Genomic DNA, 27,896 nt, shown 5'->3' with positions numbered 1-27,896 from the left:
GTCCTAAGTGTTTGTTTTATTTTTTTAAGTAAGTCAGTGAATTTCAGTGTTCAAATCAATTACTCTCCGTTTTTTTCTGATTACCTCCCAATCCATGCATCTTTTGATGAAAGATGATCTTTCAGACCATGATCTGAAAGCAGATCAGCAGTTTTCCTTTGGATTGCTCTGGCCTAGACGTATAGTGGGGTCAGTCTGCTTCCCAGTAGGTCAGCCTGCAGGACCCTTCTTGGTCTTCACCACCACTGCCCAAGGTCAGGTCCCTGAATCTCATTTACATCCTGATCTGCTGTATTTTTCCTGCCTTTCTCCCTGCCTTTTTTGTGAGCTCCTTCTTGCCCCTTCCCCAGACTATAGCCCACTGACCTTACCAGGATGCAAACCTACATTGTCTCTCCTTGTTTAAAATCCCTTATGACCAATTCTTATTCATAAGATGCACTCCAACTCCTTCGTGTGCATTCAAGCCCTTGCCTGAGCTGAACCTTCCCATCTTGGGAGCCGGCCTCATCTCCCTCTATGCTTCTTACATCATCCCGTCACCATATCAGACTCAACACTCCAGGTGCTGGAAACAGGCTAAGCCAAGGCATGAAGCTGGAAATCATAGCCCTGCTTCAGCAATGGAGTAACTAGAAGTGGTCCATTTAGCGCTGAACACATTTAAGAGGCCTTACCCTGGGCTGGTGCCAGGGCCCTGCTGTCCAGCTATGGACTGGCGATGAAGGGATCACCAAGCCATTCTCATCAAGAGCAGAGGAAAGCTGGTGTTGAAGAGCTTGCTGTTGCCCCCACTCATCCTCTGATGCCCTCTCTCATTTCTCCCCCTACAGCCTGTGACGGTGATCACTGGGGGCCCCACTGCAGCAGCCGGTGCCAGTGCAAAAACGGGGCTCTGTGCAACCCTATCACAGGGGCTTGCCACTGCGCAGCAGGCTTCCGGGGCTGGCGTTGCGAGGACCGCTGTGAGCAGGGCACCTACGGTAATGACTGTCACCAGAGATGCCAGTGTCAGAATGGCGCCACCTGCGACCACGTCACAGGGGAATGCCGCTGCCCACCCGGGTACACTGGAGCCTTGTAAGTGACATGCCGCAGAGCAGCAGAGCACAGTCCACTCACCTTCTCCCTTCATGCTGCTTCCCCCTCTCTATTCCTGGGCTCCTGTTTCTGTTGCTGCCTGAAGTCACTGGAAGGGCGGGGCTCTGGGCACAGAGTGGGGAGATCAACAGTGACAGCCCTGAGATGTTCCTTGAACTTCAGACTCCAGCTGGAGTCTGATGGCCAGCTTCCATGTTTTCCTTTCGGCCAGGCAGAGATAGAGAGGACCAGGCTTTACGTTGAGTGGTAATATTGGTGGTGGGAGGGGGTTGGGGCAGATTTGAGGTTCTGCTTTAATTCCCCCACAATTGCATTTATTATTAATGGTCCATGTTGTTCTGCTCTGTGTGGCAGCTAATTTGCTGGATAAGGCTGGGTGGGTTCAGTGCCATAGAAAAGAGGAAAAGGGGAAGATGTTTGAGACAATCCACGATAAAAGGTTAACTGGGTTATTTAATGCCTGTGGATACATACGTTGCTCTGTGACCATAAAAGAAATACGTCAGATCTTTGTAGGATACGTGCACACAGTTAGTTTTATTTTTTCTGGATACAATTGATGCAACTTCTTAACCTCCACTACTTTATTTTGTGTGAGGGACTTTCTTCAGTTGGCTGGTATCAGTAAACAGAATAAGAGGCAGAATTTGCCCCCCCCCCCCAAAAAAAGGAAATAGAAAAATCTTGTTCCCTTACTGGGAAAATTACACTTGTAAATCACAGAATTAAAACTTGAAAAAATGTGGCTGATTAGGTAAATACTTCCTGCCAACAGTATTAACAGCTATAAAGTAGAGCTAAAGAAAAAACTGCATTAGCCTAGAAAGCCCTCATTTTTAGAAAAATGAATGATCATCTCAAACTACTTAATTGTTAATATTGCTTTTATGGGTTTTTATCAAGGTCACAATTGAATAGGGCTTTGGGAAACTTGGAGCAGTTTTATAAGAGCGCAAACAAGGCAATTAAAGGCTTAGAGAAGAAGGTTCATTCATAGGAAAAGGGTGGGAGTTAAGGACACAGAAAACGATGAGGCTCAAGAAGAGAATGCTGGAAATTCATTTTGAAGAATATGTGTACAAAGCAGGGGATGTGGAAATGTTTCAGCCTCCTCTGAGGTTGGAGTAAACCCACAAACAAAAGCAGACCTCAGATATCACACAGGGGCTTTAGACTAGTTGCATGGAAAGTTCCCGTCACCAAGGAGTGTTTGGCTGAGAAGAGTCATCCTCGGTGCTCTTAGATAGGAAGCATTCTCTTCAAATTAGGAATAGTTTCATTAGAAAATAGCCCAAAAGAAAGGAAATGTCTAGACTACCCCTCAAAGACCTTTCCAGCCAGTGTGATTAATGCTTTGATGTTAATGAAATGAAGAATTTTGAGCAGAGGAAGCTTGTCTGTTTCAGGTCCCTGGGCGCTGTTGAATCTGTGAACCTAAGGGTCTTGTGGTTGGGTAATAACGATATCCTTTGTCACACATCAATCCCTCAGCTGTGAGGATCTTTGTCCCCCTGGCAAGCATGGTCCACAGTGTGAGCAAAGATGCCCCTGCCAAAATGGAGGAGTTTGTCATCATGTCACTGGAGAATGCTCTTGTCCTTCTGGCTGGCTGGTAAGCTCCCTTCCTCCCCTCCCAAAGTCACCTGTTTAAGGATGCTCAAGTGAAAATACACATGGAGGACTTAAGCACAAAGGAAAGTTACCCTGATGGTTAGAGATTGCAAAATTGGAGATAGCTGACCGTTTTCAAAGCTGGTGTCCTTCAGTCCATCTTCGGGTAGAAGATGATTAAATCTTGACATGCACTAAGGGTCCTCATGGAAAACATAGGGGCCATCTGTCCTTCACTTTCCCTCAGGACAAAAAAAAAGAGGGAAATACCTCATCACACATATGACAGACAGGGCTGTCAAATACTGGAAATTTCTAAATGTTGGTGTACCTCGGATATACTTTGGGTTTGGTTCCAAACCTCGGCAATAAAGTGGAATCACAATAAAGTGAGTCAAATTAATTTTTTGGTTTCTTTTACACATAAATGTCGTTTTATGCTGTGCTATACTGTAATCTATGAAGAGTACGATGGCATTATGTCTAAAAAACCAATGTACATACCAAAATAATTACTGTAGTAATATCAGAGACCACTAATCACAGATCAGCACAATGAACATAACAATAATGAAATCTTTTTTCAAATATCAACAAGAGTTACCAAAATATGACATAGATACACTAAAGGAATAAATGTTGTTAGAAAAATGGTGACAGTGGACATGCTCAATGCAGGATTGTCACAGGCCTTCAATTTGTTTAAAAAATAAGAAACAACATATCTGTGAAGCACAGCAAAGCAAAGCAGAATAAAATGAAATATGTCTATAATTGTTTTTATAATTAAGTTCCATGGGTCATTGTTGTTCTTTGAAATCATTATTCTCAAAGGAATAGGTCATATGTGAAAAAATTATCTGGTCATGTACATCCGGAGACACAATGAGGCAAACCCAGTTATCAAGTATTGCAGAATTTCTCAAAGCCTTCAGCATGAAAATCCAAGAGGAGCTGTCACTTACCACGTTTCCCAAACTTTGACCATGTCACACTTTCTTCATGTAGTATGTCACAGACTTGGTGTTATGTGACACACTCATTGTCAAAGCTGGTTTGCTAATCAGATTTCTCCTTACTGGCATTGGTTTGTGCATACATCTGCTTGCAGGCACAAGAACAAATGACCAATGTCTGTTTCCTTCATTAACAAACAAAATTTAAGAAATTTCACTATCACCTGCTGTCTCCAGGAGCTGTAGTGAAGCTGAGTTCCCAAATCCAGTGATGACCCTTCTGTTCTCATACTGCTTGATTAAGCCAAAACATACGACCCCGTTGCTCATCCATCTCCCACCTTCATAATCTTTCCGTGCCTCTGCTAACCCTCTACCTCTGTTACTGAAGATCTCTTTTTCCTAACCTCCTTCTACATACTGCATCGCAGTATTTCCCGGGTTTCACTCTTATTTTTCTTCTCTTTTCTCCCTATAAATCTCTGGAACTCTCACCCAGTTCATGGCTTTAACAGTCATCCTGTGATTTTTCTAAATCTTGACCTTCCCTCACCTGAGTCCAGACACATATTTGTTACTATTTTGTTAGACCCCCAACCTAGATGACCTGTACACATAAAGCCACAATCTGACGGGGCTCCACCCAAGCTGGAGCCTTAGGAGCCAACTCTGGGATGGAATGGGTCCGCTAATGTCCTTGTGGTAGTCCTGAAGCAAAGGAGAACTGGAGTCCACTTCTCAGTAAGAATCATGGGAAGAAAGGGAGCGCTCAAGGTGTGAGGGCCGTGGAGAAAAGTGGAAAAGAAATACCAGACCCAAGGTGAGAATTACAGAGGTAAGCAGGTGAGACAAGGTCTGGTTCTAGAGGCAGAGCCTGGAGAAACGTCATGAGGCAATGGAGTCAGAGTGAGGGGGCTTTTATTGAGTGCCTGATGGTGGGGCAAACAAGGGAGCTCTTGAGGAGTATAAGCCCAGCAAAGTCCGTGTTCATAGGAACAAAATTGTGACACACCCAGGCCTTTCTTAAGGCTACTCCTTTTTGGATTTTTAAAAGTCTTAGTTAAAACCAGCATTTCTTTCTTAGTTGCTCAAGGTAGAAATATTGAATTATCTTTGACTCCTTCTGTTCTTCATTTCTTGTGGGTACTCTTTTGCCCTATTGGCCATTGTTTGGCCCTTGGCAAGGGAAGGTTTTTGTTGGGGCAGCAGAGTGTCCAGAGAGCTCCATGTTTGGATGAAGAGCGCAAGCATTCTACTCTTAGTACTGGTGTACAGACATTGTCAGGAGTGTTGCCTCATCTTGAGACCGGAAATTTCTTCTTGGTTGGAGTGGTTATGATGCGGGATGGTGGCAATCACAGGATCGGACAGTGAGTCCCAGTAACTGGGTGGACGGATCCATCAGCCCAGTGAGGCCTCCCCTCCACCGCTTTCTCTATACTCCGGGCCCCCTACCTGGACAAAAGTTTCTTTCTGAATGCTTTGGGTCATTTCTCAATCTGCATAGCTTAGCTCCTAACTTATACTTCTCTCTACAACATTTTATTTGTGCTGTCTCTCTAGGTGCTTTTCAAAGATGAATATATATTCCTTTTACACAGACACACGTTTCAACTCAGGAGAGGACTGTCTCATTTAAAGCTATTTGCTCACATTAATCTTTATTCATAAACAGTATTTCCACAGCATCTCTGAAGCTGATGTGCGACCCTTACAAATGCGGCCAGAGTCAGTCCCTGAGAGAATGAGAACTTTGACCAGAACTCCAGCTTACGGCAAATTGACTCCTGGCACACTATTTTTTCAGGCATGTTGATAGTTGTGCTAGAATGGAGGGATTAGAGCTATTTTTGCATTTATCCCCCACCACCACATTGTGAACAAATTAAAGGTTTTGACCTTATCTTTGATTCTCAGAGCTTAGCTCTGTGCCTGACACATAGATGATTCTCAGTGAGGCATTGGTCTGAATCATCTCTCAAAGGCTTTTTTAGTTCCAAGAGTCTGTGGAAGAACTTTCCTTGTTTGTAGATAGCTAAAAACCACCAGAGGAGACTTAATTAGCACACCAACTGCCTTTGTGGGTAGCCAGGAGTTAGAGGAAATGTATTTTCTTACGCTATCCAGAATAAACATTTACAAAACCATCTGGTGTTCGCTAGCCTCCAATTTCAGAGTGCCCACAGTCTGCCTTTTTTTAGGGAGAAGGAGGACAAAGCAACAGCTTGCAACAGTTAAAAAAAAGAAAAAACAGTTTAAAAATCCCTGTTCTTTGGGATATGTTGTTTGTGCTAACAATAACTCCAATAAACAGATGATAAGCTATAATCCCAAGTTATATAGCCACGCGAAGTAGAAAATCATAGTATTTCATTGACCTATTGGTACTTATTCCTATAAACATAGGATTGGAATAAATATAATGATAGCACATGACAAGATGGACAGCTTCTAGGGTGAGGAGACATGTCCAAGTTACTCTCTTGATTTTTCTTCCCAAGAAATAAGCTTTCCTATTGATCTTGGCCCAGCAATGTTTGTTCAACCTGCTGAAAATAAAAGTGTTTTTCTTCTGAAATAATATGTCTGGGTTCATTCTTACAGGACTAATGTCTTAGGCAATGTTACTGTTAATTCAGGTACACAAAATTTCCATCTCATGCTCCATTATACCCTAAGAAATAAAACCACTGATAATGTATATTTTCTTTAGAACATATGGTAAAGCATTTGGATATTCCATTTGCACCAGATGTTGCTGTTTCTGTAATGGATGCTCGATAAGTATTGTTGACTTATTATACATGTAGGGACACACGGAAGAATGCTTAGGAGGATTTATAAATACCTGAGGTTACCATAATAATTTCATGTAACTTTATCTTAAACTTCAGTTTTTTAATATGGGTGTTTCTTAAGATTATTCTGCCGTCTTCAAACGTATCTTGAGTTTTGGCTTTCTAAGTAAATAAGTTCATTTAAAATTTCTAACGTTTTAAAGATGCTGAGCAGAGTGCGTGTGTTCTAAAATCCCCTTCATCTAATTCTCCTGCAGCCCTGTGCCCCTATACCTTCCTCCCTTTCTGTTTCCTCTCTTCTTTCCCTCCTCCTTTGGCCCTTCCCTGGCTGGAGGCCCATGTAATTTTCCGAGTCTCTTTGAATGCAGGGCACAGTGTGTGGTCAGCCTTGCCCAGAGGGTCGCTTCGGAAAGAACTGTTCACAAGAATGTCAGTGCCATAATGGAGGGACGTGTGATGCTGCCACAGGCCAATGTCATTGCAGTCCAGGATACATAGGGGAACGGTAAGGGATAGTCTCATCTTTCTCCGACTGCTCATAATGGCGTGAAAGGAAAGCTCGAAGAGCCCAGGGAACACCTCTGTGACTATTCTGTAACATTCCAGAGATATCTATAAAGTATCAGTGCATTTGATATATTATTTCCCAACTCAGTGTGTAGAAAGTGAGCCATAGGGGTGCCTGGGTGGCTCAGTGGGTTAAAGCCTCTGCCTTTGGCTCGGGTCATGGTTCCAGGGTCCTGGGATTGAGCCCTACATTGGGCTCTCTGCTCAGCAGGGAGCCTACTTCCTCCTCCTCTCTCTCTCTCTCTGCCTGCCTCTCTGCCTACTTGTGATCTCTGTCTATAAAATAAACAAATAAAAAATCTTAAAAAAAAAAGAAAGTGAGCCATAGACAATAGTGAATTGAAGATATAGAGGAAACATTCAAAAACATAGATTAAAAAATATCAGCTATCCAGAACCTATGGTGAGTATGTCAGGTTCAACAGTCAAGTGGTTGGACAGTCACTTCAAAGATCAGAATATATTTCAAACATTTTTTTGGTAGATTTATTTCAAAATTGGATGTGTACCTGGTTATCTTTAGCAAGTATGTGGGGCATAGAGTTACGGTCTTAAGATTCAGTATTCCATTAAGAAAATCAATTATTTTCCTGTGTGGCAGTGACTGAGGAAGATCGATGGGATTGCTAGTGCTCTCCAGTCCCATATGAAATAAGAGCAAATATGTGGCTGTACTTGTGTGACTCTTCCAGCCACTGTCATATTTCAGATTAGGTAATCAAGTATTACCCTAGACGGTTTTGCTCACGTTGCGCCTTCTAATTTGCTCTTTCATTTCTTACATCCTGAAAGGCCAGCTAACCAGGCTTAGTGGATGTATGTGTAAAATTGAAGAAAAAAGTTTGGAGAGGTAGGGGACTATGTTGGCTCAAAACAAAGATTTTTGGAACCTGTGTCCTTCGACACATCCTTATTGCTAATACTCAAATAATAATTTTACTCTCTTCTGGAGTTGAATCAAGATTGAAGAAGTACATTAAAGCAGTTAGAACAGTGTGGAAGCTTACAAACATTAGTTCTTATTATAGTTGAGTAATTTCCCTGAACCATCTAAATACCAGCGATTATCAATTTGAGTGATGTCTAGGAACAGAATAAAAATTAGCTATCATTATTTTTTAGTGAGATCTGTGACCTAAGTATTTCTTAAACCTTCCTCCCTCCTTTTATTTTCTTTCCAAAGTTCTGATCTATTTTTTTTAACTTTTACTAAGATACTGTAGCATGGTCCCCCCCACCCCCACCACCTCTCAACTTAGAATTTCCTGTTAACTTTATCTCTAATTTGTATTTTTTGGAAAAATGTCATTTCTGATTCTAATTGGCTACTTCAAGATAAAGAAAAACTTGATCCTGAGTTTTTATTTAGCCTCTCCACCAAAATTTTTAATTAATTCTGATGTTATGTTTAGCAAACACCAGTTATTTCATCATTTATCAAAAAAGGTACTTGTCTCTGCTTTTCAGTATTATAATGATTATTTCCTTTCTTGAAATGATTGCATTAATTTAAGCCTCTAAATCAGTGAGGACAAATAGAGATCAAAGCAGAAACTCCTATCTTAATTTTATTGAAAATGGCTTCAGTGTAGTTTCATGTTTGTTACTGGTTTTTAGTAAACTTCTTGTTAAGTGTTTTTTTTTTAAATCTCTGTTTTTATTAAGAACTTCTCTTAGTAGTATTTGTTTAACTTCATTAAAAGATTTTCATCTTTTGTTAATATAGTTATGTATTTTACCTTTGATTTTTGGATATTATAAATTATCACAGCACCCTTCAGAGTTTGATCTTTGTAATATATTTTTAAAATATTTATTTATTTGAGAGAGAGAGAATGAGAGAGAGAGAGAGGTCAGTGGGTGAAACAGACTGCCTGCTGAGCAGGGAGTCCGATGTGGGACTCGATCCTGAGACTCCAGGATCATGACCTGAGCCGAAGGCAGTCACCTAACCAACTGAGTCACTGAGGCACCCCATGTAATATATTATAGGACTTCTTAGAAAGTTTTTGTCACCTATATCTTGGCTTACAGTTGTGTTTTGGATAGATGTTTTTAGATGAGTTCTGAACTTACTATCTTATTCAGAATCCCAAATAATACTTTTACCTAATATTTTAGGGCACTAGAAAATTAAATACAGTTGACCTTTGGTAAACTCAGGGCTTTGGGACCCTGACCCCTCATGCAGTCAAAAATCATATGTAAATTTGGGGGGCACCTGGGTGGCTCAGTAGGTTAAAAATCATATGTAACTTTGGGATCCCCCAAAACTTTACTACTAATAGCACACTATTTAGGAAGCTAAAATATATAATATTAATATATATTAATATAAATTATATTTATATATATTAATATCGATATTAATTGATATATTAATATCAATATATTAATATATATTGATAATATAAACAGTCAATTTACACATATTTTGTATGTTATATGTGTTATATATTGTATTCTTACAATGAAGTGAGCTAGAGAAAAGAAAATATTAAGAGAATCATAAGGAAGAGAAAATATATTTCCAGTACTGTATGTATGAAGAAAAAAAATCTGTAAGTGGACATGTACTTCCAAAACCGTGTTACTCAAGGATCAGCTATATAATTTTTTTTCTTGTCCCCTCACAGTTTAAGGCTCAAATTTGAGGCAACACAGAAACAACAAACATGTGGGGCGAGCTTATATTCATCTGATTTAGAATGCAGGGAAGGGGAGTAACAGCTGATTTCCAGGTGAATTTTAGATTAAGGCAAAGAGGGCAAGGAGCCAAAGAAAGACAAAGGAAAGTGAAGAGGGAACTTCTCCTTGAGTTGTTGTTCTGATAACTTTTGTTTTGCCAGTAAACTGATGATGTGATTTCTGTTTTCAATTATACCATCTCCATAGACACACACACACACACACACACACACACTGACAACATGCACATTTGTCACTACAATAGGGAAAAATGAGTAGCTATGGGGCAGTTTGTGGCAGGAGTGTGGTGAAGGCAGCTTTGAGGGCCCGGGGTCTTGGCATTTCCCTGTTTTAAGAAGTCAGCAGAACTTGATCCCTGAGGTTAAACCAGAGTTCTGCTGCCCGAAGGAGCAGGTACCACCACAGGCCGCCGCCAGCAAAGACTTCCCAGGATGTGGGGATGGCCCTCCCAGCCAGAGCGAAGACAGAACAAACAAAACAGACACCTTGTAGGCAGGCAGAGCAGCCCAGGGGATGCCCACATAATAGTCTTGGGGGTTTGCGGAAAGGTGGGGAGGACATTGGGGTAGGGAAATGTACTGTGGCCTGGCCAGGCAAGAAGGGAAAGAGGATGATTTCCAGAGCCTCCCAGAAATTCCTCTGAAAGGGTTAAAAGAGTGTTCTTCATGATGATTCCATGGAATTGCTCAGGCCTTTGGGGCCCATGCTCATAGCTTGTGTTTCCCAAGAGTGAGCCAGAGGGAGAGATCTGTGCCTCGGTCATGCTCCCTGTTCCGGCGAAGGTGGGACTGTCCTGCCACACTTGTGTGCCGTAGAACCTGCAAGTGAAGAAGGAAAGTGAGTCAAAGGAGGTGAAGTCAGAAATGACAGACAGGAATTGGGGGGATGTAGCGTTGGTCTCCACTGGGAGAACTTTCCTGGATCTAGGATTGTGGAAAAGTTGGCTGTTTTCCAGGCTTTGTATATTTCCCCCAGAGCAGCACTTCCAGATGCTGAAAAGGCAGGCAACTGATCCATGATCCCAGGTTTAATGAGGAATGCGATTCTTTCACATTAAATCATGGTTTGGCCCAATTATTCCAGGCACTCTGGGGAGGGACATGCTCAGAAGGACCAGGCAGGAAGGAGCTGCCACCCCTTATATGCTAACTTACTTCCTTCTTCATCCATTTGTAATAAGATGCATCGTAGTAGTCAAAATGATATTAAAACAAGCCTGTGAACCTCATGGGTTTGCGGAATTGGTGTCATATTTTATTATCTCTACTTAAAGCTTATCCATCTTTTTCCCAATTCCAGAGCATTATTCAAAAACGAAAATTTTAAAAAATAATAAATGAAAACAAGTATATATACATTTTACATATGAGATATATACATATATATATGTTAAATACATATGTATTATATATATAATTTTATATATAGTGTATATACACACACACACACACACACACACACACACATATATATTCCAAATTAACATATTTCCACTGACTGATATTTTTTGCTCTATCTTTATCAGTCTCTCTGCCTTCACTTGTAAGAAAATCTGTTACCTCTTTTACTAATTCCTAGGATAGCTTTTTTGTTGTCGTTCTGCCTGGGACCACATAAACAACATGAAGGGCATGAAATTCACTGAGAAATGATGCCTCTTTTGGATAAAGGGGCCAAAAAGGGAGATAAGTCTGTTTGACAGAGACTTTTAACTCTGCTAACCTGAAAGCTATAAGCTACTTTATGATTGCTGGGTTTTTTTTTTATTATTTTTTCTTCTTACTTATTTGAGAGAGAGTGGACATGTGCAAAGAGAGAGCATGAGCTGGAGGTGGAGGGCAGAGGGAGAAGGTGAGGGAGAAGCAGACTCCCCCCTGAGCAGAGAGCCCAATGCAGGACTCAATCCTAGGACCCCCAGGATCATGACCCGAGCCAAAGGCAGATGCTTAACTGATTGAGCCACCCAGGTGCCTCTGCTTTTATGTTTGAGATAGAAAAAGTCTACTACCAGAACGATATCCTATTACCTTGGTTTGGTAGATGGAAGTAGACATAACTATTATAAACAGGGTTTTCTTACATGTGCAACTTTGATGAAAAAGAAATGAGAATATGAACCAAGCTTTACACAGTGGCTACTTTAGTAATGGCTTTTTGCCATTTATAATATGAACTAGTAGTATGTTTTATTACAGGTTTGGAAAGTAAATATGGGTCAGGACCAGCTATCATGGATTTTGTTTTCCCAAAGAAAAGGAAGTCGCTGCCAAGATAGGATAAAATATACACGCTGCTTCCATGTCATTTGACGGCAGACGGTTTTCCAGGCTTCCGATCTATACTCGTTCACCCACTTTTAGAGCTAAGCTTTTTACTAAGTTAAAATCGTGAATCCCAAAGCTTAACAATTGGATTTGTTTTCTCATGCATGCAAGAGAGAGAAAACAATGTTATTTTACCTTGTTTATCTTTTCCTTTTTGGTACTGAATCACAAGAAAATCTGGACAGACAGGCTGCAGGGTTCTTACCAGCCTTTAACAGAATCCATGACAAGCCCTAATGACTGCACCTCGGCATTTCTTTCCCTAAAGTGTACGTCCTTGAGGAATAAACTAAGTGACTTGGCTTATTAAGACTTCTTACAAGTTATATAGAGTACCTTTTAAAAATACTCTGGTCTAAAAATAGGTATACTCCTGCGTAATTTTAAAGCACACATCTGATTTTATGCTATATGGTAGGCGGGTTACTTCAGAACTTTGCTAATGGTTTGTTGAGCAGTGGATTTGAAGATTTTTACCTTTTGACAAACACACTTAAAGATGTCTTAAGCATCGGGTGAAACCAAGTTTACAAGAGGCTCCTTTTCTTGTCTCTATCACATTAAGGGTATGCTACAGCCAGGGTTAACCACCGAAGAGTCAAAGAGCTGGGGGTGGAGGGCAGAGGGAGACCTGATTTAGCTTCTACATTTAAGTAGAATCCCATCCAAACTTGGTATTGTTACTAATCACACCCTATTATTAAAAATATGCCAAGCCTTGTGGAAAAGGTTTGCTTTTCAGCCTGTTTGCTCCTGCCTTCAGATATCCTTGAATTCATTATTATGCACTTGCTGCTTGTATGATACTGATCTGAAAAAATGCAGCGCTGACCTACATTTCTGACCATGGGTCTGGCGTGACTCGAGAGCCACATGGGAAGTGTCTGCTGATTCCCACCCACAAAGTGTACCGTCCTTATGGCAGGCGCTCAGCTAGACGAGACCCCGTCTCCCTCTCCCTTGGCAGGAAGTGCTCCTTCTGTCACAGGAGGCTCCGTGAAGTCACCTTGCCAGGTCAAAAAGAAACTTGGCTGGCCTGACAACCGGTCACGCATTCTATGGAGTGATGAGAATTTTCTCTTCTCCATCACCGTTCCTTCCAGCCACTTAGCTGCCCACCTGATCCAACTTATCCAGAGCCTGTCCTTCCTCTGGCACCAGAAATGACTCTACTGTCATTTTTTAAAAGATAAAGTGAATTTTTGAGACCTGATATTTTTCTTTCCTTGCCATTTGTCAGTCCTTCTAATAAACAGGGGATAGTAACCCCCTTAAAAATTTTTTTGTACTAGGAAACTCCACGTGTCCATACACCCCCTGGCAAGAGTTCCCCAGGTGGAATTGAAGAAACCTGGATGCAATAGCTCTGACTTCCCCAGATCTAAAGAGGACTTTCTTTATTAAATATATAACTTTCTAAATGACGAGCAATTATTTCCATTCAGCTTTGCAAAAAGGAGCCACATGGCTAAGATTAAATATTAAAGCTACCATGAAAGCCAAGAGAATTAACATTGTTTGAAATTTGCTACAAACTTTTCTCTTTGAAACAGGGAAAGCGAGTATTTTAATTTCCTCATCTGAGCAGTCACTTTTCTCTCTCTTCTGGTATCTCCTGGTATCTTTCCAGTATGTATATACATGCATGTATGTATATCTTTAGCAAGCAAAACACTAGGTATAAAACAGGCTTCCTATGCCAAGTTCATGATTTTACTTTGTTTTTGTTTTTGTTTTGTTTTGTTTTGTTTTATTCCTTTGAATAGGTCATGTGGCTATTACTACTACCTGTAGCCAGAGTAGTGCAGCTTCCTGCTTTTATACCTATAATGGGGCCGTCACTAAAAAACACAACAAATGCAAGAAGCACCTTCAGTTTCTACTTTACAAAGCCTGTTGAAATCAACTGTGTATTTGTACATGGCATTACATAATCTGTCTTCTGCTCCCACCCCCCCGCTTGGTAGGTGCCAGGACGAGTGTCCCGTTGGCACATACGGAGTTCGCTGTGCTGAGACCTGCCAGTGTGTCAACGGAGGGCAATGCTATCACGTGAGCGGCTCGTGCCTCTGCGAAGCAGGCTTTGCTGGTGAGCGCTGTGAGGCACGCCTGTGCCCCGAAGGGCTCTACGGCATCAAATGTGACAAGCGGTGTCCCTGCCACTTGGACCACACTCACAGGTGAGGGTCATCTACCTTGGAAGGATGTGCCCCATTAACATTTGAATGTCAGTGTCCACTCTTTGGAAGGATGGATTGCCAGAGAGATGCCCACCCTGAGACCTTCCTGCCCCTGGGTCATCCTTCAGAGGAACCACCAAGTACATGGACCACTTCTTTCTTTAGTTGGGGACGGTCCAAGTTAGAAACATTAAAACTGGCAGATGGTCATGGGTGGATATTAAGTTCTAGTCTCGATGAATGGCCATTGCCAAAAATGAAATTTGCTGGGGTTAGTAGAACATTGCCCTAAGAGAGGGATTCTGTGACATTCCCTTAGAAGCAAAGATGCAATGAGAGACATGAGTTAAGCCAATTTCATATGTGAAAATATCACAAAAAAATGATTCTTGCTGCAGCATCTTTGACTTGAGAGCACATCTGTGTAGTGAGGAAGTATACCGGTGGAAGTTTTATAGAAGTGTTTCACATATGGCTGTCATATGTGAAATATGTTTTCAGAATTAATTACTCGGACATAAAACTCACAGGGGTCTTTTAGCTCAAAAATCTCTTGAAGAATTTAAGAACGGGAAACCATGGTTCCCACCCACCCTACTGTACCTTGTCTGCCCCTGAAAATACCTTTCCACCCCCTTTCTTCCTCTCCATCCCCCAAGGACCAGATACATATCACTTAGAATTCTGGGCCTCATTTGCAGACTGCTGGAAAAGTTGGGTCTGACAAAAATGTGGTGCATTGTATAGCAGTTCAAATGTTACAAGAATTACTTAATTGCATTCAGCACAGCTCTTACTTCATTTATGCTTCTAAAAGGTAAACTTGTGGCCCTGTCAATTCTCAAATGCACAAAAGTTAAATGTAAACAGAAGCCTGTGGTTGGTCTCTTCTTTAAACCATTGCTAGGAACAAAAAAATGGACTTTGTACTTTGATAGGTTGTGTGTGTGTGTGCGCGCACGCACACACGTGCGTGCGTGTATGCATGTGTGTGAGCCCATGTGTGCATGCTTGGCATACATTTTACTGGGACATATCAAAGAAGTGCATTCTTAATGTATCTCAAGCAACTTTACAAGCTGCTTTAATCAACTTTGGTTTTCTTCATTGGAAAATATTACCACTCTTTATGTGACAAGGTTAAGTAAACATTTGGGGAGTGAAAATGAATCATCTCTGCAGGATTGTGCTTGTTTTTTAACTCTCAGGTGTTTAAGGAGCTGGCAGGATTAGGGATAAGTCATGAGTTTGGCTACCTTTCCTGCAGTGTTTAAGGCTTGTCTCAGCAAAAGGTAAGCCTCGTGTAGTGACAGCTGAGAACTTCTTGATATCAGAGTGCTGTTTCATTGTACGATCCTGACATCAAATAGATTAATAAACCTACAGAAGGGAGCTGTGTTATGAGAAGCATTGGGGACACAGAGAGAATGTGGGTTTTGTTAGAACTGGGTACCATGTTCAATAGTGGCAAGGTCCCAGTGGACAGTCACTTGACTGACATCAATTCCCTGATATATTTGACATAGGTCACATGTACCTAAGCATGTGTGCTTTACCAAAGAAGTATGGGAAATTATTTGGCAATCACATGGATCAAAGGGAAAGCTAAAATCTGTCTAATAATGTATAACAAATAATCAGATTAAAAACAATTAACCTAGGAAGTGCTTGCCTGAAAGCTAGTTTTAAAAAGTAGCTTTTGTAAATAAATAACTAAATAAATAAAATTTAAAAATCAAAAAATAAAAATTAGCTCTTGCAGATTTCTCTTAAAACTAGTTCAGTATTGATGAAATGACTGTCTTATTGAATTCATAATTGAAGCCATCCCCCTGGTTCTTGTACCTTAAAGTACCCTAAACTTAAATGTGAAATTCCTAGAAACACAAGATTCCTTTGAACCACAAGGCATAGAACCTTTGTATTTTTCTTAAAGATTTTATTTATTTATTTGACAGACAGAGATCACAAGTAGGCAGAGAGGCAGGCAGAGAGAGAGTGGGGGAAGCAGGCTCCCTGCTGAGCAGAGAGCCCGATGTGGGGCTCAATCCCAGGACCCTGAGATCATGACCCGAGCCAAAGGCAGAGGCCCTAACCCCATGAGCCACCCAGGTGCCCCAAATCTTTGTATTAATTGGAAATCCAGCTTGTTCATTTCACCATTTAATCAAGCAAGTGGAGCTTGCTATTATGTAATTCATGATGTGTATTTACCGTAAAACTTTTCGTTTTAATGACTGAGATAACTTACGCAATGCAGACTATTAGTTTATATTGTCTTTAGGTAAATATTCAGTTATATGCATGTGTATATTGACAGATAATGCAACCGCATATCTGGGTTAGTGGTTTGTATCTGTTAGCTTTTGCTGCATTTAAACAAAACAAAACAAACACCGCAGACAGTGGTATAAGTTGATTATTTATTAGCAGTTGGTTTTTTTGCTTGACTGTTAGAGCTAGGCTCAGCTTGGTGTTTCTTCTGCTTTCCTCCCTGTATTCAGCTGGCGGACCAGCTAGAGGTAGAGGGGTTCTAGAATTCCTCTTACTTGTCCAGCATCTGGCCGGTTGTGATGGGCACCTGAGCCACATGTCTTTAGCAGCTAGCATGTTAGTTAGCCTGGGCTTCTTTTCAGGATGACTGGCTCCCAAAAGCCTCAAGAGACAGAGCAAAATGCCAACATGCAAACACGTTTCAAACCTTTGGCTATGTTGTGTTTGCTATCATCCCTGTGGATGAAACAGGTCACACAACCAGCTATGGTTTCAAAACACTCCACCTTCTGATAGGAGGAGTTGCCAAGAATTTGGAGCCATTTTTACTTTTACAATCTATCCTAAGGTTGAAATGAATTTAAGTATAATTATAAGTGACCCTCATGTTTTTGATCATAGTATTACTATCGACCCTAAAGACTTTCACTGTGACCGGTACTTTTCAACCAAAAACTAACTCTTAGAGTGGAAATGGTTTTGAACAGCAAAATAAAATTGGAGATTTATTAAGATTCCACATGGGAGATGTACAGTAGCTCTTGTTAATAAGGACATTTAATAGCTGTGGGCAATCAGGATGTGCCTATTTGCAAATGCCACGTAATTGTCATTACATTTGAGCATTAATAACACCTAAGGAAATGAACAAAAGGAAGTTCGATGACTCGTTCTATTTTAGCCAATATTATATTAGACTCATGTAATAATTTAACTCTTAAACTGAAAAACTGACTTGAATGTTTATATCTAGTTGTACAAAGTGATAGGTATTCCTATGTGTATGTAATCCTATTTTCATATACACAGAGCAATCTGTTCTTTAGAAAGAAAATGAGTAGGAGTGTGTTACCCTTCAACCTCCAATCCGCCTCTAACATCAACACGTAAATCTCATGACCAATTAAGCTGCCTGCAAGAGAACCCATCAAATGCTTCCAAAGTGCTCTGGCTTCCTATATCTAATTACAAATTGCAGAATACTAATTTCGGTGCCAATCAATCAGAGAACCAGTGTGCTGCACTAATCCTCACTGTGGGGTGTTGAATATCAATCTCTGTGTCTGCCTGTAGCTTAGTCAATTCCCCTATCTCCGGATTGTCTGTTTTGTTTAACATTTATGTCTACACTGGGAATAGGATTTTTTTCCTTTTTAATGTAAAGTAATATTTTCTACTAAAAGATGTCCTTTTTTTTTTTTTTTGTAGTATGTCAAAGTAAGGCAAACTACTTTAACCAATCCATGCTTAAAATATTTCATTTCCCAGGACACCTGGGTGGCTCAGTGGGTTAAGCCTCTGCCTTCGGCTCCAGTCATGATCTCAGGGTCTCCTAGGATCGAGCCCCACATCAAGCTCCCTGCTCAGCGTGGAGCCTGCTTCTCCCCTCTTTCTCTGCCTGCCTCACTGCCTACTTGTGATCTCACTCTCTGTCAAATAAATAAATAAATTCTTAAAAAAAATTTCTTTTCCCTTTCTCAAATGTAGGACCTTCCTGAAGTAAATTTAGATTTGTCTCTGCTTTTTCACAATACAGGCTTTTATTGGTCCTGCTAACCCATTGCTCAATGCTAAGTCCTACATTTTCACCATTCTTTTTCACATCTAGCCTTCCTAGCAGGCTGCGACCAAGCCTCCTTTCTCTTTGGTGTAAAAACAAACCAACAAATCTAGGTCCGGGTTTGATTCCGTTACTACCTGTGTTGGGCTTTGAATAAATTACTCTTTCTAGGTCGCTCTTGCCTGATTTATAAAGTGGGATGATACCCAACAACTGGAATGTGTTGTGAGAATTAAATGAAATGATGTGCGCACGGATTCCTGTGCGTGACGTTGACACATACTCAGGGCTCGGTCAACGCTTGCTGCTTGCGCGTGTGTTGGCTTACAGTAGCACCAGAAGGGTCACGTCAATGAGTATGCCTTGTAATTCAGAGTGGTTCCCCTTTGGCCACAACTCTGACATTTTAAAAATGAATTCTAGGGCGAATCTTGCCTCTCTGTGCAGATGTACCGATTATCATTCAGAGTGGCTGGGTGACTCAGGGAGGTAAGCGGATCCATGTGGGAAAGCAAGACTTCAGAGTCCGAACCTTCTGTACCTCAACTGCCATTTTCCGTCGCATTCAGTGTTTGCTGTGTGCCCACTGTGGGCCGGGGACAGGTCAGGTAACATGCCAAATTCTCGCCTTCACGGAACTCGAGGTCTAGAATGGAAGGAAGACATGGGTAAAATGGAGATGCCCAGGCGAAGAATGGGAAAGCAGTCTTCTGGATGTATGAGATAGCCCACGTGATGCCCTTATATTGGCAACACTCAGTTCTTTTCCCAAGTAAAAGAAATCCATTGCTGTTGAGCATGGTAATAAAGAGAGACTAATGACTAGGGGACAGGTTGGGAAGCAGGCGGTGGTCAGGTAACAATGGCCTGTGGGCTGCATTTAGGGCAACTTGATGTCTAGGGTCACAGGGACTCTTTGGATTAGGGGCTGTAGTCCTAAAAACTCCCTCTTCACTCTTTAAAATGTCCTGGTTTAGACAACAAACAACACAGTCACTATAGCTGTGTTAGACAGCACAGATTTTATTCCCAGTGCAGTGGGGAGTTTTTGAAGATATTTAATGAGAATGATAGGAGAGCATCTACTTTTTAGGTGACAAGGCTTGAGTGAGTGCAGAGGCTGCAAAACAGAAGGCCAGCCTGGTTTCCCAGCCTCAGTGTCGGGTAGTGTGGTGATGGTGTGGATGGAGACATGGGGGTGGAGGCCAGCTCTTAGGTCCTAGGGATAAAGAGGATATGGGAAATGAGGGAGGAGTTCCCAGGAATGACTGAGATTTCTGGTTTAAACAGCTGAGTGGTTGGTGGTACCACTGCTCCAGTAAACACGGAGAGTAAACACGGAGGAACAAAGGACCAGAAGAACTAAGACACGGTATTTGACAGGTCTAAGTTTGAGATGAAGGCGCCCAGTGTTTGCTCAAGGATTGGGAGCAGCTGAGTAGATCTGAGTAGGTCTAAGGAGATCCAAGACAAACCCTTGCCTTTCAAATCAAAACCTTTTTTCTTTTTTTAGGATTTTATTTATTTATTTGAGAGAGTCTGAAAGAGAGAGCATGAGCAGGGAAAGGGCAGAGGGAGAGGGAGAGAGAGAAGCAGACTTCTCTGCTGAGCAGGAAGCCCAACATTAGGCTCGATCCCAGCACCCTGGGATCATGACCTGAGCTGATGGCAGACACTTCACCAACTGAGCCACCCAGGTGTCCCTCAAATCCAAATCTTCTATACCCAAGAAACCATGTTAAATATGGAGTGGTACTTGGGTATTTCTTCACAGCATGTTCCCTGAATAACGCTTGTGCTGGATGCCTCATCTTTTGCCTGTGGGCGCTTAGTTGCAGCAGAGGAATAAGCCATCCTCCCCACAGGGGTGTGGCTGAGACCTGCCCTTGACAGACTAGGACTTCAGGCCTCAGGGACTGTGTGCTTTCACTAAGGTACCCAGGCAGTGGGAGAGCTGTTGTGCCATCTCAGCCTCCTCCTCTCCCCCAAATCATTCTCTCTAAGACTGAAAATCCATGGATTGTCTGTGGATGAGAGTCCCTTACCAAAGTTCTGGATGAAGCAGTGGATTCTGCTGTGGGCTGTAGTTACCAGGAAGGGTTTATCTCCACCAGGGGCGGAAGAGACGGTCTTTCACAGCCTTCCGATTGTGAACAGAGCCAGTTTGATTGTTGAGATGTTTCTGTGGTGAGAAGCACATGTGTTTTGCGTGCCACAGAATGTCCTATTGTGTCAGCCTCACTAACGCGTGCCTCCCAGCACAGCTGATGTGTCCGTTTGCTCCAGAGTGACAGCTGGCTGCCTGGCCAGTCCCTGCGGCAGCTGCCTCAGGTAGAGACAGCTGCTTTGCCAGCAGGTATGGAGAACAGAAACAGGCAAGGAAGGTCCTCTGCTTTTGGAGTTCCTTGGAGATAAAACCCTAGTTCACCACTTTGGTGTCGTGCACTGGACAGAGTCGTTCTTTAAACCCTCTCATCTAGGGGACCTATTGCTGAATTAGTGCTTTCAACTTATGAAGATTATAATGAGTTTCAGACAAAAGGAATCCATTGTAATAGTCTTCCGGTTAGAGCATGATGCCGATTTCACGCCGCATTTCTGTGGTACCAGTCGGGTTTCAGCCAATTAATTAAATCATAGCAAGCCTGGGAACGAAGTTTAAATTATTGTGCATGGAATTACCCACCCATTCATTGCTCATGGCTGAAGCAACATTTGCATGGGCCCTGGGTGTCATGTTCACCCGGGAGTGACTTTCTTCTTTCATCCGTGTCTCTCAGCTGTCACCCCATGTCTGGAGAGTGTGCCTGCAAGCCGGGCTGGTCAGGACTCTACTGCAATGAGACCTGTTCTCCTGGATTCTTCGGGGAAGCTTGCCAGCAGATCTGCAACTGCCAAAACGGGGCTGACTGTGACAGTGTGACCGGGAAGTGCACCTGTGCCCCGGGATTCAAAGTGAGTGGCTCTGGAGGAAGGCGACACGGGGTACGATGAGGAGCATTATGACACCGTGTACCATATAGGACCTTTCCTCAAGTACAGGGAATGTGCTAAGATCTGTCACATCATTACCTAGAAAGAGAATGAAAAGCACTAATAAGAAACATAAGGAAATACCTTATTGCCTGTGCGCCCACCGAGCAGAATTTTACCTAGTTTCTAGGATTCCTGAACTACAAGTTAGGAATTTTTATTTTAAAGGAAAATGGGGAAAAAAAATAAAGGAAAATGGGTTAGTCTTGATTATTTTCTCTCCTTTAAAAGAGGACAGGATTAACCAATGAAGATGTTAATAATTATTCCAGAGTGTGAAATGTGGGGTGAGTAGGTAATAAAGACTTAGAATTGAGGGGATCTTTTACAGGTTTTTCTAACCTATATCACTATTCTTTGGTGGAGCCCTTCATTTAGCCTGTGTTAAGTCTCTTCTGTTTTTCTTTTTAGTTATTTTTAAAGATTTTACCTATTTATTTGAGAGGGAGAAAGAGAGAGAGCATGAGCAGGGGGGAGGGGCAGAGAGAGAAGCAGACTCCCCGCTGAGCAGGGAGCCCAAGGCAGGGTTGATCCCAGGACCCTGGGATCATGACCTGAGCTGAAGGCAGATGTGTAACCGACTGAGCCACCCCAGCACCCCAAGTCTCTTCTGTTTTTAAAAAAGATGACCTCCAGCCATCCTTGATAATCCACTTCTATGTTTAAGGCTTATTGTCAGATAATAAATTGAATCATGCTGTAGGTGGTATGTGTTCTGTTACTTTGCCTCACCCACTAATCATTTTATATATTATTCAAAGAAGGCTAGGAAGCATTGTAATTTAATGTATAGTTTATATTTATGCTTATTTATTTATTGGCTGTAATTGATAGTTTATTGTTCTGTATCTGCTTGTCTGAGCAAGGACAAGGGTTTTTTTGTATTTGCTAAGAGGAGAAGCTCATGAAAGCAGCAGGCTTTTTTGAGTCCCATTTAATACTGAATCCTAAACAGGCCAGCTAGCATTGCCCTTGAATCTTTAAAATCTGTATGCTGGGGACATTTAACAATTTAAAAAAAATACAAGTGTTAAAATTAGACAGGGAATATAATTAGCAGTGCCAAGATGTATTTTTGTTTGTTTGTGTTGGCCTTATTTCATGCAGTAAAATTGCATGCCTTTTCCTCTCTGTGCCTGTCTAGGGCATTGACTGCTCTATCCCATGCCCACTGGGGACCTACGGAATAAACTGTTCCTCTCTCTGTGGCTGTAAGAACGATGCTTTCTGCTCACCTGTAGATGGGTCTTGTACTTGCAAGGCAGGTAAGTGGGTGAATGAGTCTTTTCTCTGTTCTTCATTCTGTTACCTTCTAAAGTCACAAGGAAGAAACCTCCACTAGGGTTCTAGCTCCATCAGTGCTAACGTTCAGCCTCTAATCTCAGCCAGCCCCTCATCCAGGGTGGGCTCTCCTACATTTGTGAGCCAAGGAAAGGGACTCATGTAGGATCTCCGAAGTTGCTGCCAGTTCCCAAAGTCTGGGAGTCTGTGGGCTTTGGGTTAAAGTGAGCAAGCAGACATACAGCCATGTCCCGAAATTGGCCTGGAGTCACACCAAGAAATGCAGCCAAGCGCCAATTTTAGGCAAAGAGCAAAATGTGTCTATATCTAGCGGCTGCAACAGGCAGGGTCCTGGAAACTCATGTCCATGGCCCACTGGGTTTGCTTTAAAGGTAGGGTTGCTCTTTCAAACACATGCCTTCCTTTAGCCTCCCATATAAATATTTCACTTTCCTGACCAGAGCGACACTCCGCATTCTGCATGGCTTGTCACCACACCTTAGAGGTGCCCCTGCTCCCTATCTTATCCCAGTAGCCCAGCGGTGCTTCTTGCTCCTGGCATCTTTGACCGATCATACAGCACAGATGGATTCTGGGTACTTGGGTCGTTGCTGACGGAGGCGACTCTCGGCAGCGCCCCTGCTTTCTGCGCTGGGCCTGGGGGCCCTGATGTGCACCATTGTTTCCTCCACGCTCTGGCGTTCTTGTCGCTGCAGGCTGGCATGGTGTGGACTGCTCCATCAGCTGTCCCAGCGGCACTTGGGGCTTTAGCTGTAACCTGACCTGCCAGTGCCTCAACGGGGGAGCCTGTAACACCCAAGATGGGACCTGCACGTGTGCACCTGGTTGGCGTGGGGAGAAGTGTGAGCTCCCCTGCCAGGTACGACAGAGCCAGCGCCCCAGCTGGGAAGGCATGGGGGGGTTGCTGAGGGCAGAGTGTCTGCTCACTGCTGCAATGTCCCCAGTGTCAGGCACGCATGTGTGAACCCAACGAAACCCTCAGAAGAACTGAGGTCTTTGAAGTCAAATCGGACATAAGATCAGAAGAGGGATAGACAAGGAAATTGGTTAGGTAGCTCTGTGAGAAGCACCCCCTTCTTTTCCTTCATCTCTGCCTGGCTTCCCCCCACTGCCTCCCCATCCCCGCCGCCATTCCTATAGCCCCATGTCTCCGTGGCAGCCAGTCAACCACCCAGCCGTCTGCCTGTCAACTCTCCAAATATTGTATCTCCATTATCATGGAAATCCTTCCGTCTCAGAGCGGGAAAGTGGCAGAGGATTGAAAGGGGGTGGTGATCAGTGTCACAGAAATGCTTATTGAGGTGGTGAGAGGTTTAGAAACAGCCCTCTGTTAAACACAAGTGCATCTCAAGTCACAAGAATCTCCAAAGATTTCCCTCTTTCTATGCTGGCTCCACTCCGCTGACCTACTTTGGAGGCAGTCGTCACTGTAAATCTCATACCCTGTCCCACTGCAGGCAGACAGAGGCTGCAAACAGGACACATGTTCTGTGGTAACGTGCTGATTTCCCTTTCTTCCTCTGAAGCCCGTGGCCTGTTTCTTGCCCTCTTTTCCATGACTCTTTCTTCCTATCTCATTTCTTTCCTCCTAAGCCATTGAGCGTTAGCTCAGTGATGTGCATTCTCGCCCCCAGGAGAGATGGCGAGATGACACTGTGACCCTCAGAACTGGGCCCCTTGTGGTGGGAGCAGTTTTCCCCTGGGCTTCCACTTCATCAAGTACAACCCATTTCCCAACTAGAGAGGATCCCACCCTGGGCTCTCATGTGCCCTCCAAACCCCTGGGAAAGAGTTCAGTTAGCTTTGCTGCCTCTCATCCACCAGTGAACAAATTATCAGTGCTCTGTGACAGGCTTGAAGAGCACTTTTCACTCACAATCTGATGGTAGGTAAACCAAAGCACCTGCCACAATCTTGCCCTGTGTGTGTGTGTGTGTGTGTGTGTGTAAGATGCTTTAGAAAATTCACTGAAGTCCACTGCTGGTTTAAGTGGCTCTTATGGTGGCAAAGCCCCAGCAAACATTAGTGGAGCCTAATTTTTTTTATTTTTAAATTTTTTTAGTTTTAGTAAATTGTAGTGAAATGATGATGCTCTCATATACCCACCACCTGTTTTATGCTGGTTTTCAGCTTCATTGCCCTGGATAACTATGTACCCCCTGAAGGTTTATAGTGTCCTCCCTCAGTTCGTCAGGACCTGGCATGAAAGGGCAGTGTTGCTAAGTGCAGAGCTTTCCATTCCTTTCCCACAAACTAAACGATTACATGCATGAAGGGTGTCGTCTCTGCTGGACCGAAACGGATGGGCACCTGAAAACATTCAGGCCTGGGAACAGACCGGGGAGGAGTGCGTACCAGCGAGTACGCCAGCCTTCCTTGGGATCTCAAATCGGAATACTCATGTCCTTGACACTTCCTCATGGAAAGGAGGGTATTGACTGGGGAAAGCAACAGAAGATTTTCACTTCTCCTAATGGTTCTTCGTATCACATTGGAAGTTTGCAGAAATGAACTTCAATTAGCGCTGTGATTTTCTTTTAATCTTAGAGCTTAATGAGTAGCGTGCCCTACAAGGAACACATTATAAAAATCTTCAGGAGCAAAAGACTATTTCATTATGAGCAGTGACTTATGATAAGACACAAAAGATTCTCTTAATTAATGAGCATGTTTACATATATTTGCATGTGTGCATATCAGTTGGTTTCACCATTCATAGGACCAACTGTTACCTTAGACATCAATTACAGTCTGAATGATTTTAAAGCACCACTGCCTGCATTTGGGGAAAGACAGAGATGGCAAGAGGGGATTATAATGTGTGTTGCTAAGAGGTGCTTGGGAGAAGAGGGTCCTGGATCTGAGGTGGCTGACCGAGGTCCCCATCATCTCTCACTGTGGGTTTCCATGACCTCGTCGCTGTCTTCCACACAGGATGGCACGTATGGGCTGAACTGTGCAGAGCGCTGTGACTGTAGCCATGCAGATGGCTGTCACTCCACGACGGGCCACTGCCGCTGCCTCCCCGGATGGTCAGGTGAGCCGGGGACCACTACTTCAAATGGGAAACGTGCCACCTTATACCCAGTGCTGTTCCTTGCTGCTTTAGAGAAGCACATACAGGTCACCTTTTCAGGGAAGAAGAAATGATAAAACCTCCGTTGAAAACGGTCACATTTATACCCAAGAGATATCAGCATGAGACCTAACTCAGTAACTGGGGACGTGTGAATGGCTTGAAGGGCCTAGCAAAGCTTCTGTGACATTTTGGAGCACTGAGGAAAGAATGATGGAAAGAAACCATAAGAACATAACTAAGTTCATCTTGGTGAGACAAAAATATTCAGTATTAATATTAATATGGTTAATATGCCATATTAAAATATTCATTGCTAGACATGAAAGTTTTAAAACTTTCTTTTTCTTACAATAATACTTAGGTCATAAAAATTCATAGTATGATCGAGGATCAATTTTGTAGCCACAAGGTGGAAGTTTCTCCTTATTTATAGGGCTTCACGTTTCCAGCTAGGAAGTTTATCAGACTAGAAAATGAACCCTGTTTTTTCTCATGATAAACAGACTCAGGAGAGGGCACTGAATGCTCAGGCAAATTGGGGTCCTGCTTTTTTGTTTCTTTCATGAAGTCAAGCCTATTTTAAAAAATAAAAACAAAACCTTACAAAATGAGTGGAATTTTAAATGCTTATTTAGAAAAATTACAAATGGAAATGCACCAAGAAAGTTATTGAACTTGGGGATGAGTAGACTGGGTCTATTTATGAGCGATTTCTTCTGAAAGTAGAAGAAAATGTTGGCTGCTAATACGCCAATTGAGAGTCAAGTACTGTGAAACTTGGGTGCGTGTTTAAGGTGGTTAAATGAACCCAAACTCCCTTTTCAGATTCTCATACCTAGTCATTTGTGTATGTATGTGTTTGGTTGTGTATTTGTATATGTTGTACTTATATCTAAATATATGTGTATCTATATTCAGAAAAGAGAGGGAGATTTGTAGGAAACAACTTTTTCCATACTGATGGTGCTTCCATATCGCCCAAAATGGTTTTTTGACTTACCTTCTTTTTTTTGTTTTGTTTTTGCTTTTTTTTTTTTGTTTGTTTGTATGTTTTTATTTTGACGTGTCTTCTAAAAGAGAAACTGGTAGTAACAAGCCAAGTGTCCTCTGTAGTGATGGTTCATGTTTTGAGAAGATGGGTCTTTCAGAGGAGAATCTTATGCCTCCACGCCAGAAATGGGACATTTAGGAAATTATGGAGTCAGGGTGATCTTACCTCTTAGCAAAAAAGCATGAAAATAAGAACAGAGAAATAAAAATAAGTAGTGTTTATTGAAGGGTTATGGCAGGCTTGCAACAACTCTGTGAGATAGAAAATATAATTCTGTCCTTTTTGCAGATGACGAAACTGAGGCATAGAGAAGTTGAGTGTCGATCAAGGCCCCAGGGCCAGTAAATGGGAGAGACAGGGTTTGCACTAATGCCCTCCCACTGCATCTCCAGCTCCCGTCATGACTGTACAGACTGTGCGCAGACTTCTTCCAAAATGTGCTGAGGGAAAGGACAGTTAGGCTGAGATTCATTCTGAGCATGGATGAGGACTTCTGAGAATTACATGAGAGGACTGTGGTGATAAGCGCTGATAAACTGCAACCTCTTCATATATGTGCACATGTGTGTATGTGTATGTTTATGTGTGTCTATACATACCTAGGGAGATAGAGTATATATGCATATGTTTATATGTATGCATTTATATATAAAGAGACAGAGAGGCAGAGGCAGAGAGAAAGAGGAAGATATACCATAGAATCTACCTATTTGTATAGGTGTATACACCTATTTGTATAATCTGGTGGTTTTTAGTATAGTCAAAGAATTGTACAACCATCATCACTATCATTTTTAGAAGACTTTCATCACCTCATAAATAAATCCCAGATGTACTTATTAGCAGTTATTCTCCATTTAACCCTAACTCACCACTGGGCATACTCCCCCGCCCAACCCTAAGCAACCATTAATTTACTTTCTGTCTCTATAGATTTGCCTATTCTGATACTGTATAGATTCATGCAATATGTGGTCTTTGGCTACTGGCTTCCTTCTCTTGGCTTGTTTTCAAGGTTCATTCCTACTGGAGCATTTATCAGTGCTTTATTCCTTTTGACCGCTGACTAATATTCCATGGTATAGGTAGACCACATTTTATTTGCACGTTCATCAGTTAATAGGCATTTAG

The 27,896-nt window shown here is 42.3% G+C and overlaps 1 protein-coding gene across 1 annotated transcript in view; it reads left to right on the top strand.

Moving 5' to 3' along the window:
* LOC111141086 (multiple EGF like domains 10) overlaps window positions 1–27,896 on the top strand; it is a 121,745-nt gene that overhangs the window by 59,622 nt on the left and 34,227 nt on the right. The window contains exons 5-12 of the mRNA XM_022493420.1: window positions 834–1,080; window positions 2,593–2,713; window positions 6,835–6,971; window positions 14,034–14,246; window positions 21,081–21,255; window positions 22,478–22,598; window positions 23,331–23,494; window positions 25,570–25,672. Of these exons, the coding sequence (XP_022349128.1) occupies window positions 834–1,080; window positions 2,593–2,713; window positions 6,835–6,971; window positions 14,034–14,246; window positions 21,081–21,255; window positions 22,478–22,598; window positions 23,331–23,494; window positions 25,570–25,672 (1,281 nt within the window). The remainder of the gene's footprint in view (window positions 1–833; window positions 1,081–2,592; window positions 2,714–6,834; window positions 6,972–14,033; window positions 14,247–21,080; window positions 21,256–22,477; window positions 22,599–23,330; window positions 23,495–25,569; window positions 25,673–27,896) is intronic.

This window comes from Enhydra lutris, unplaced genomic scaffold (assembly GCF_002288905.1).
Source record: "Enhydra lutris kenyoni isolate GAN:26980312 unplaced genomic scaffold, ASM228890v2 scaffoldscaffold5, whole genome shotgun sequence".
Lineage (NCBI taxonomy): Eukaryota > Metazoa > Chordata > Mammalia > Carnivora > Mustelidae > Enhydra > Enhydra lutris.
This window is presented reverse-complemented; position numbering and strand designations above follow the sequence as displayed.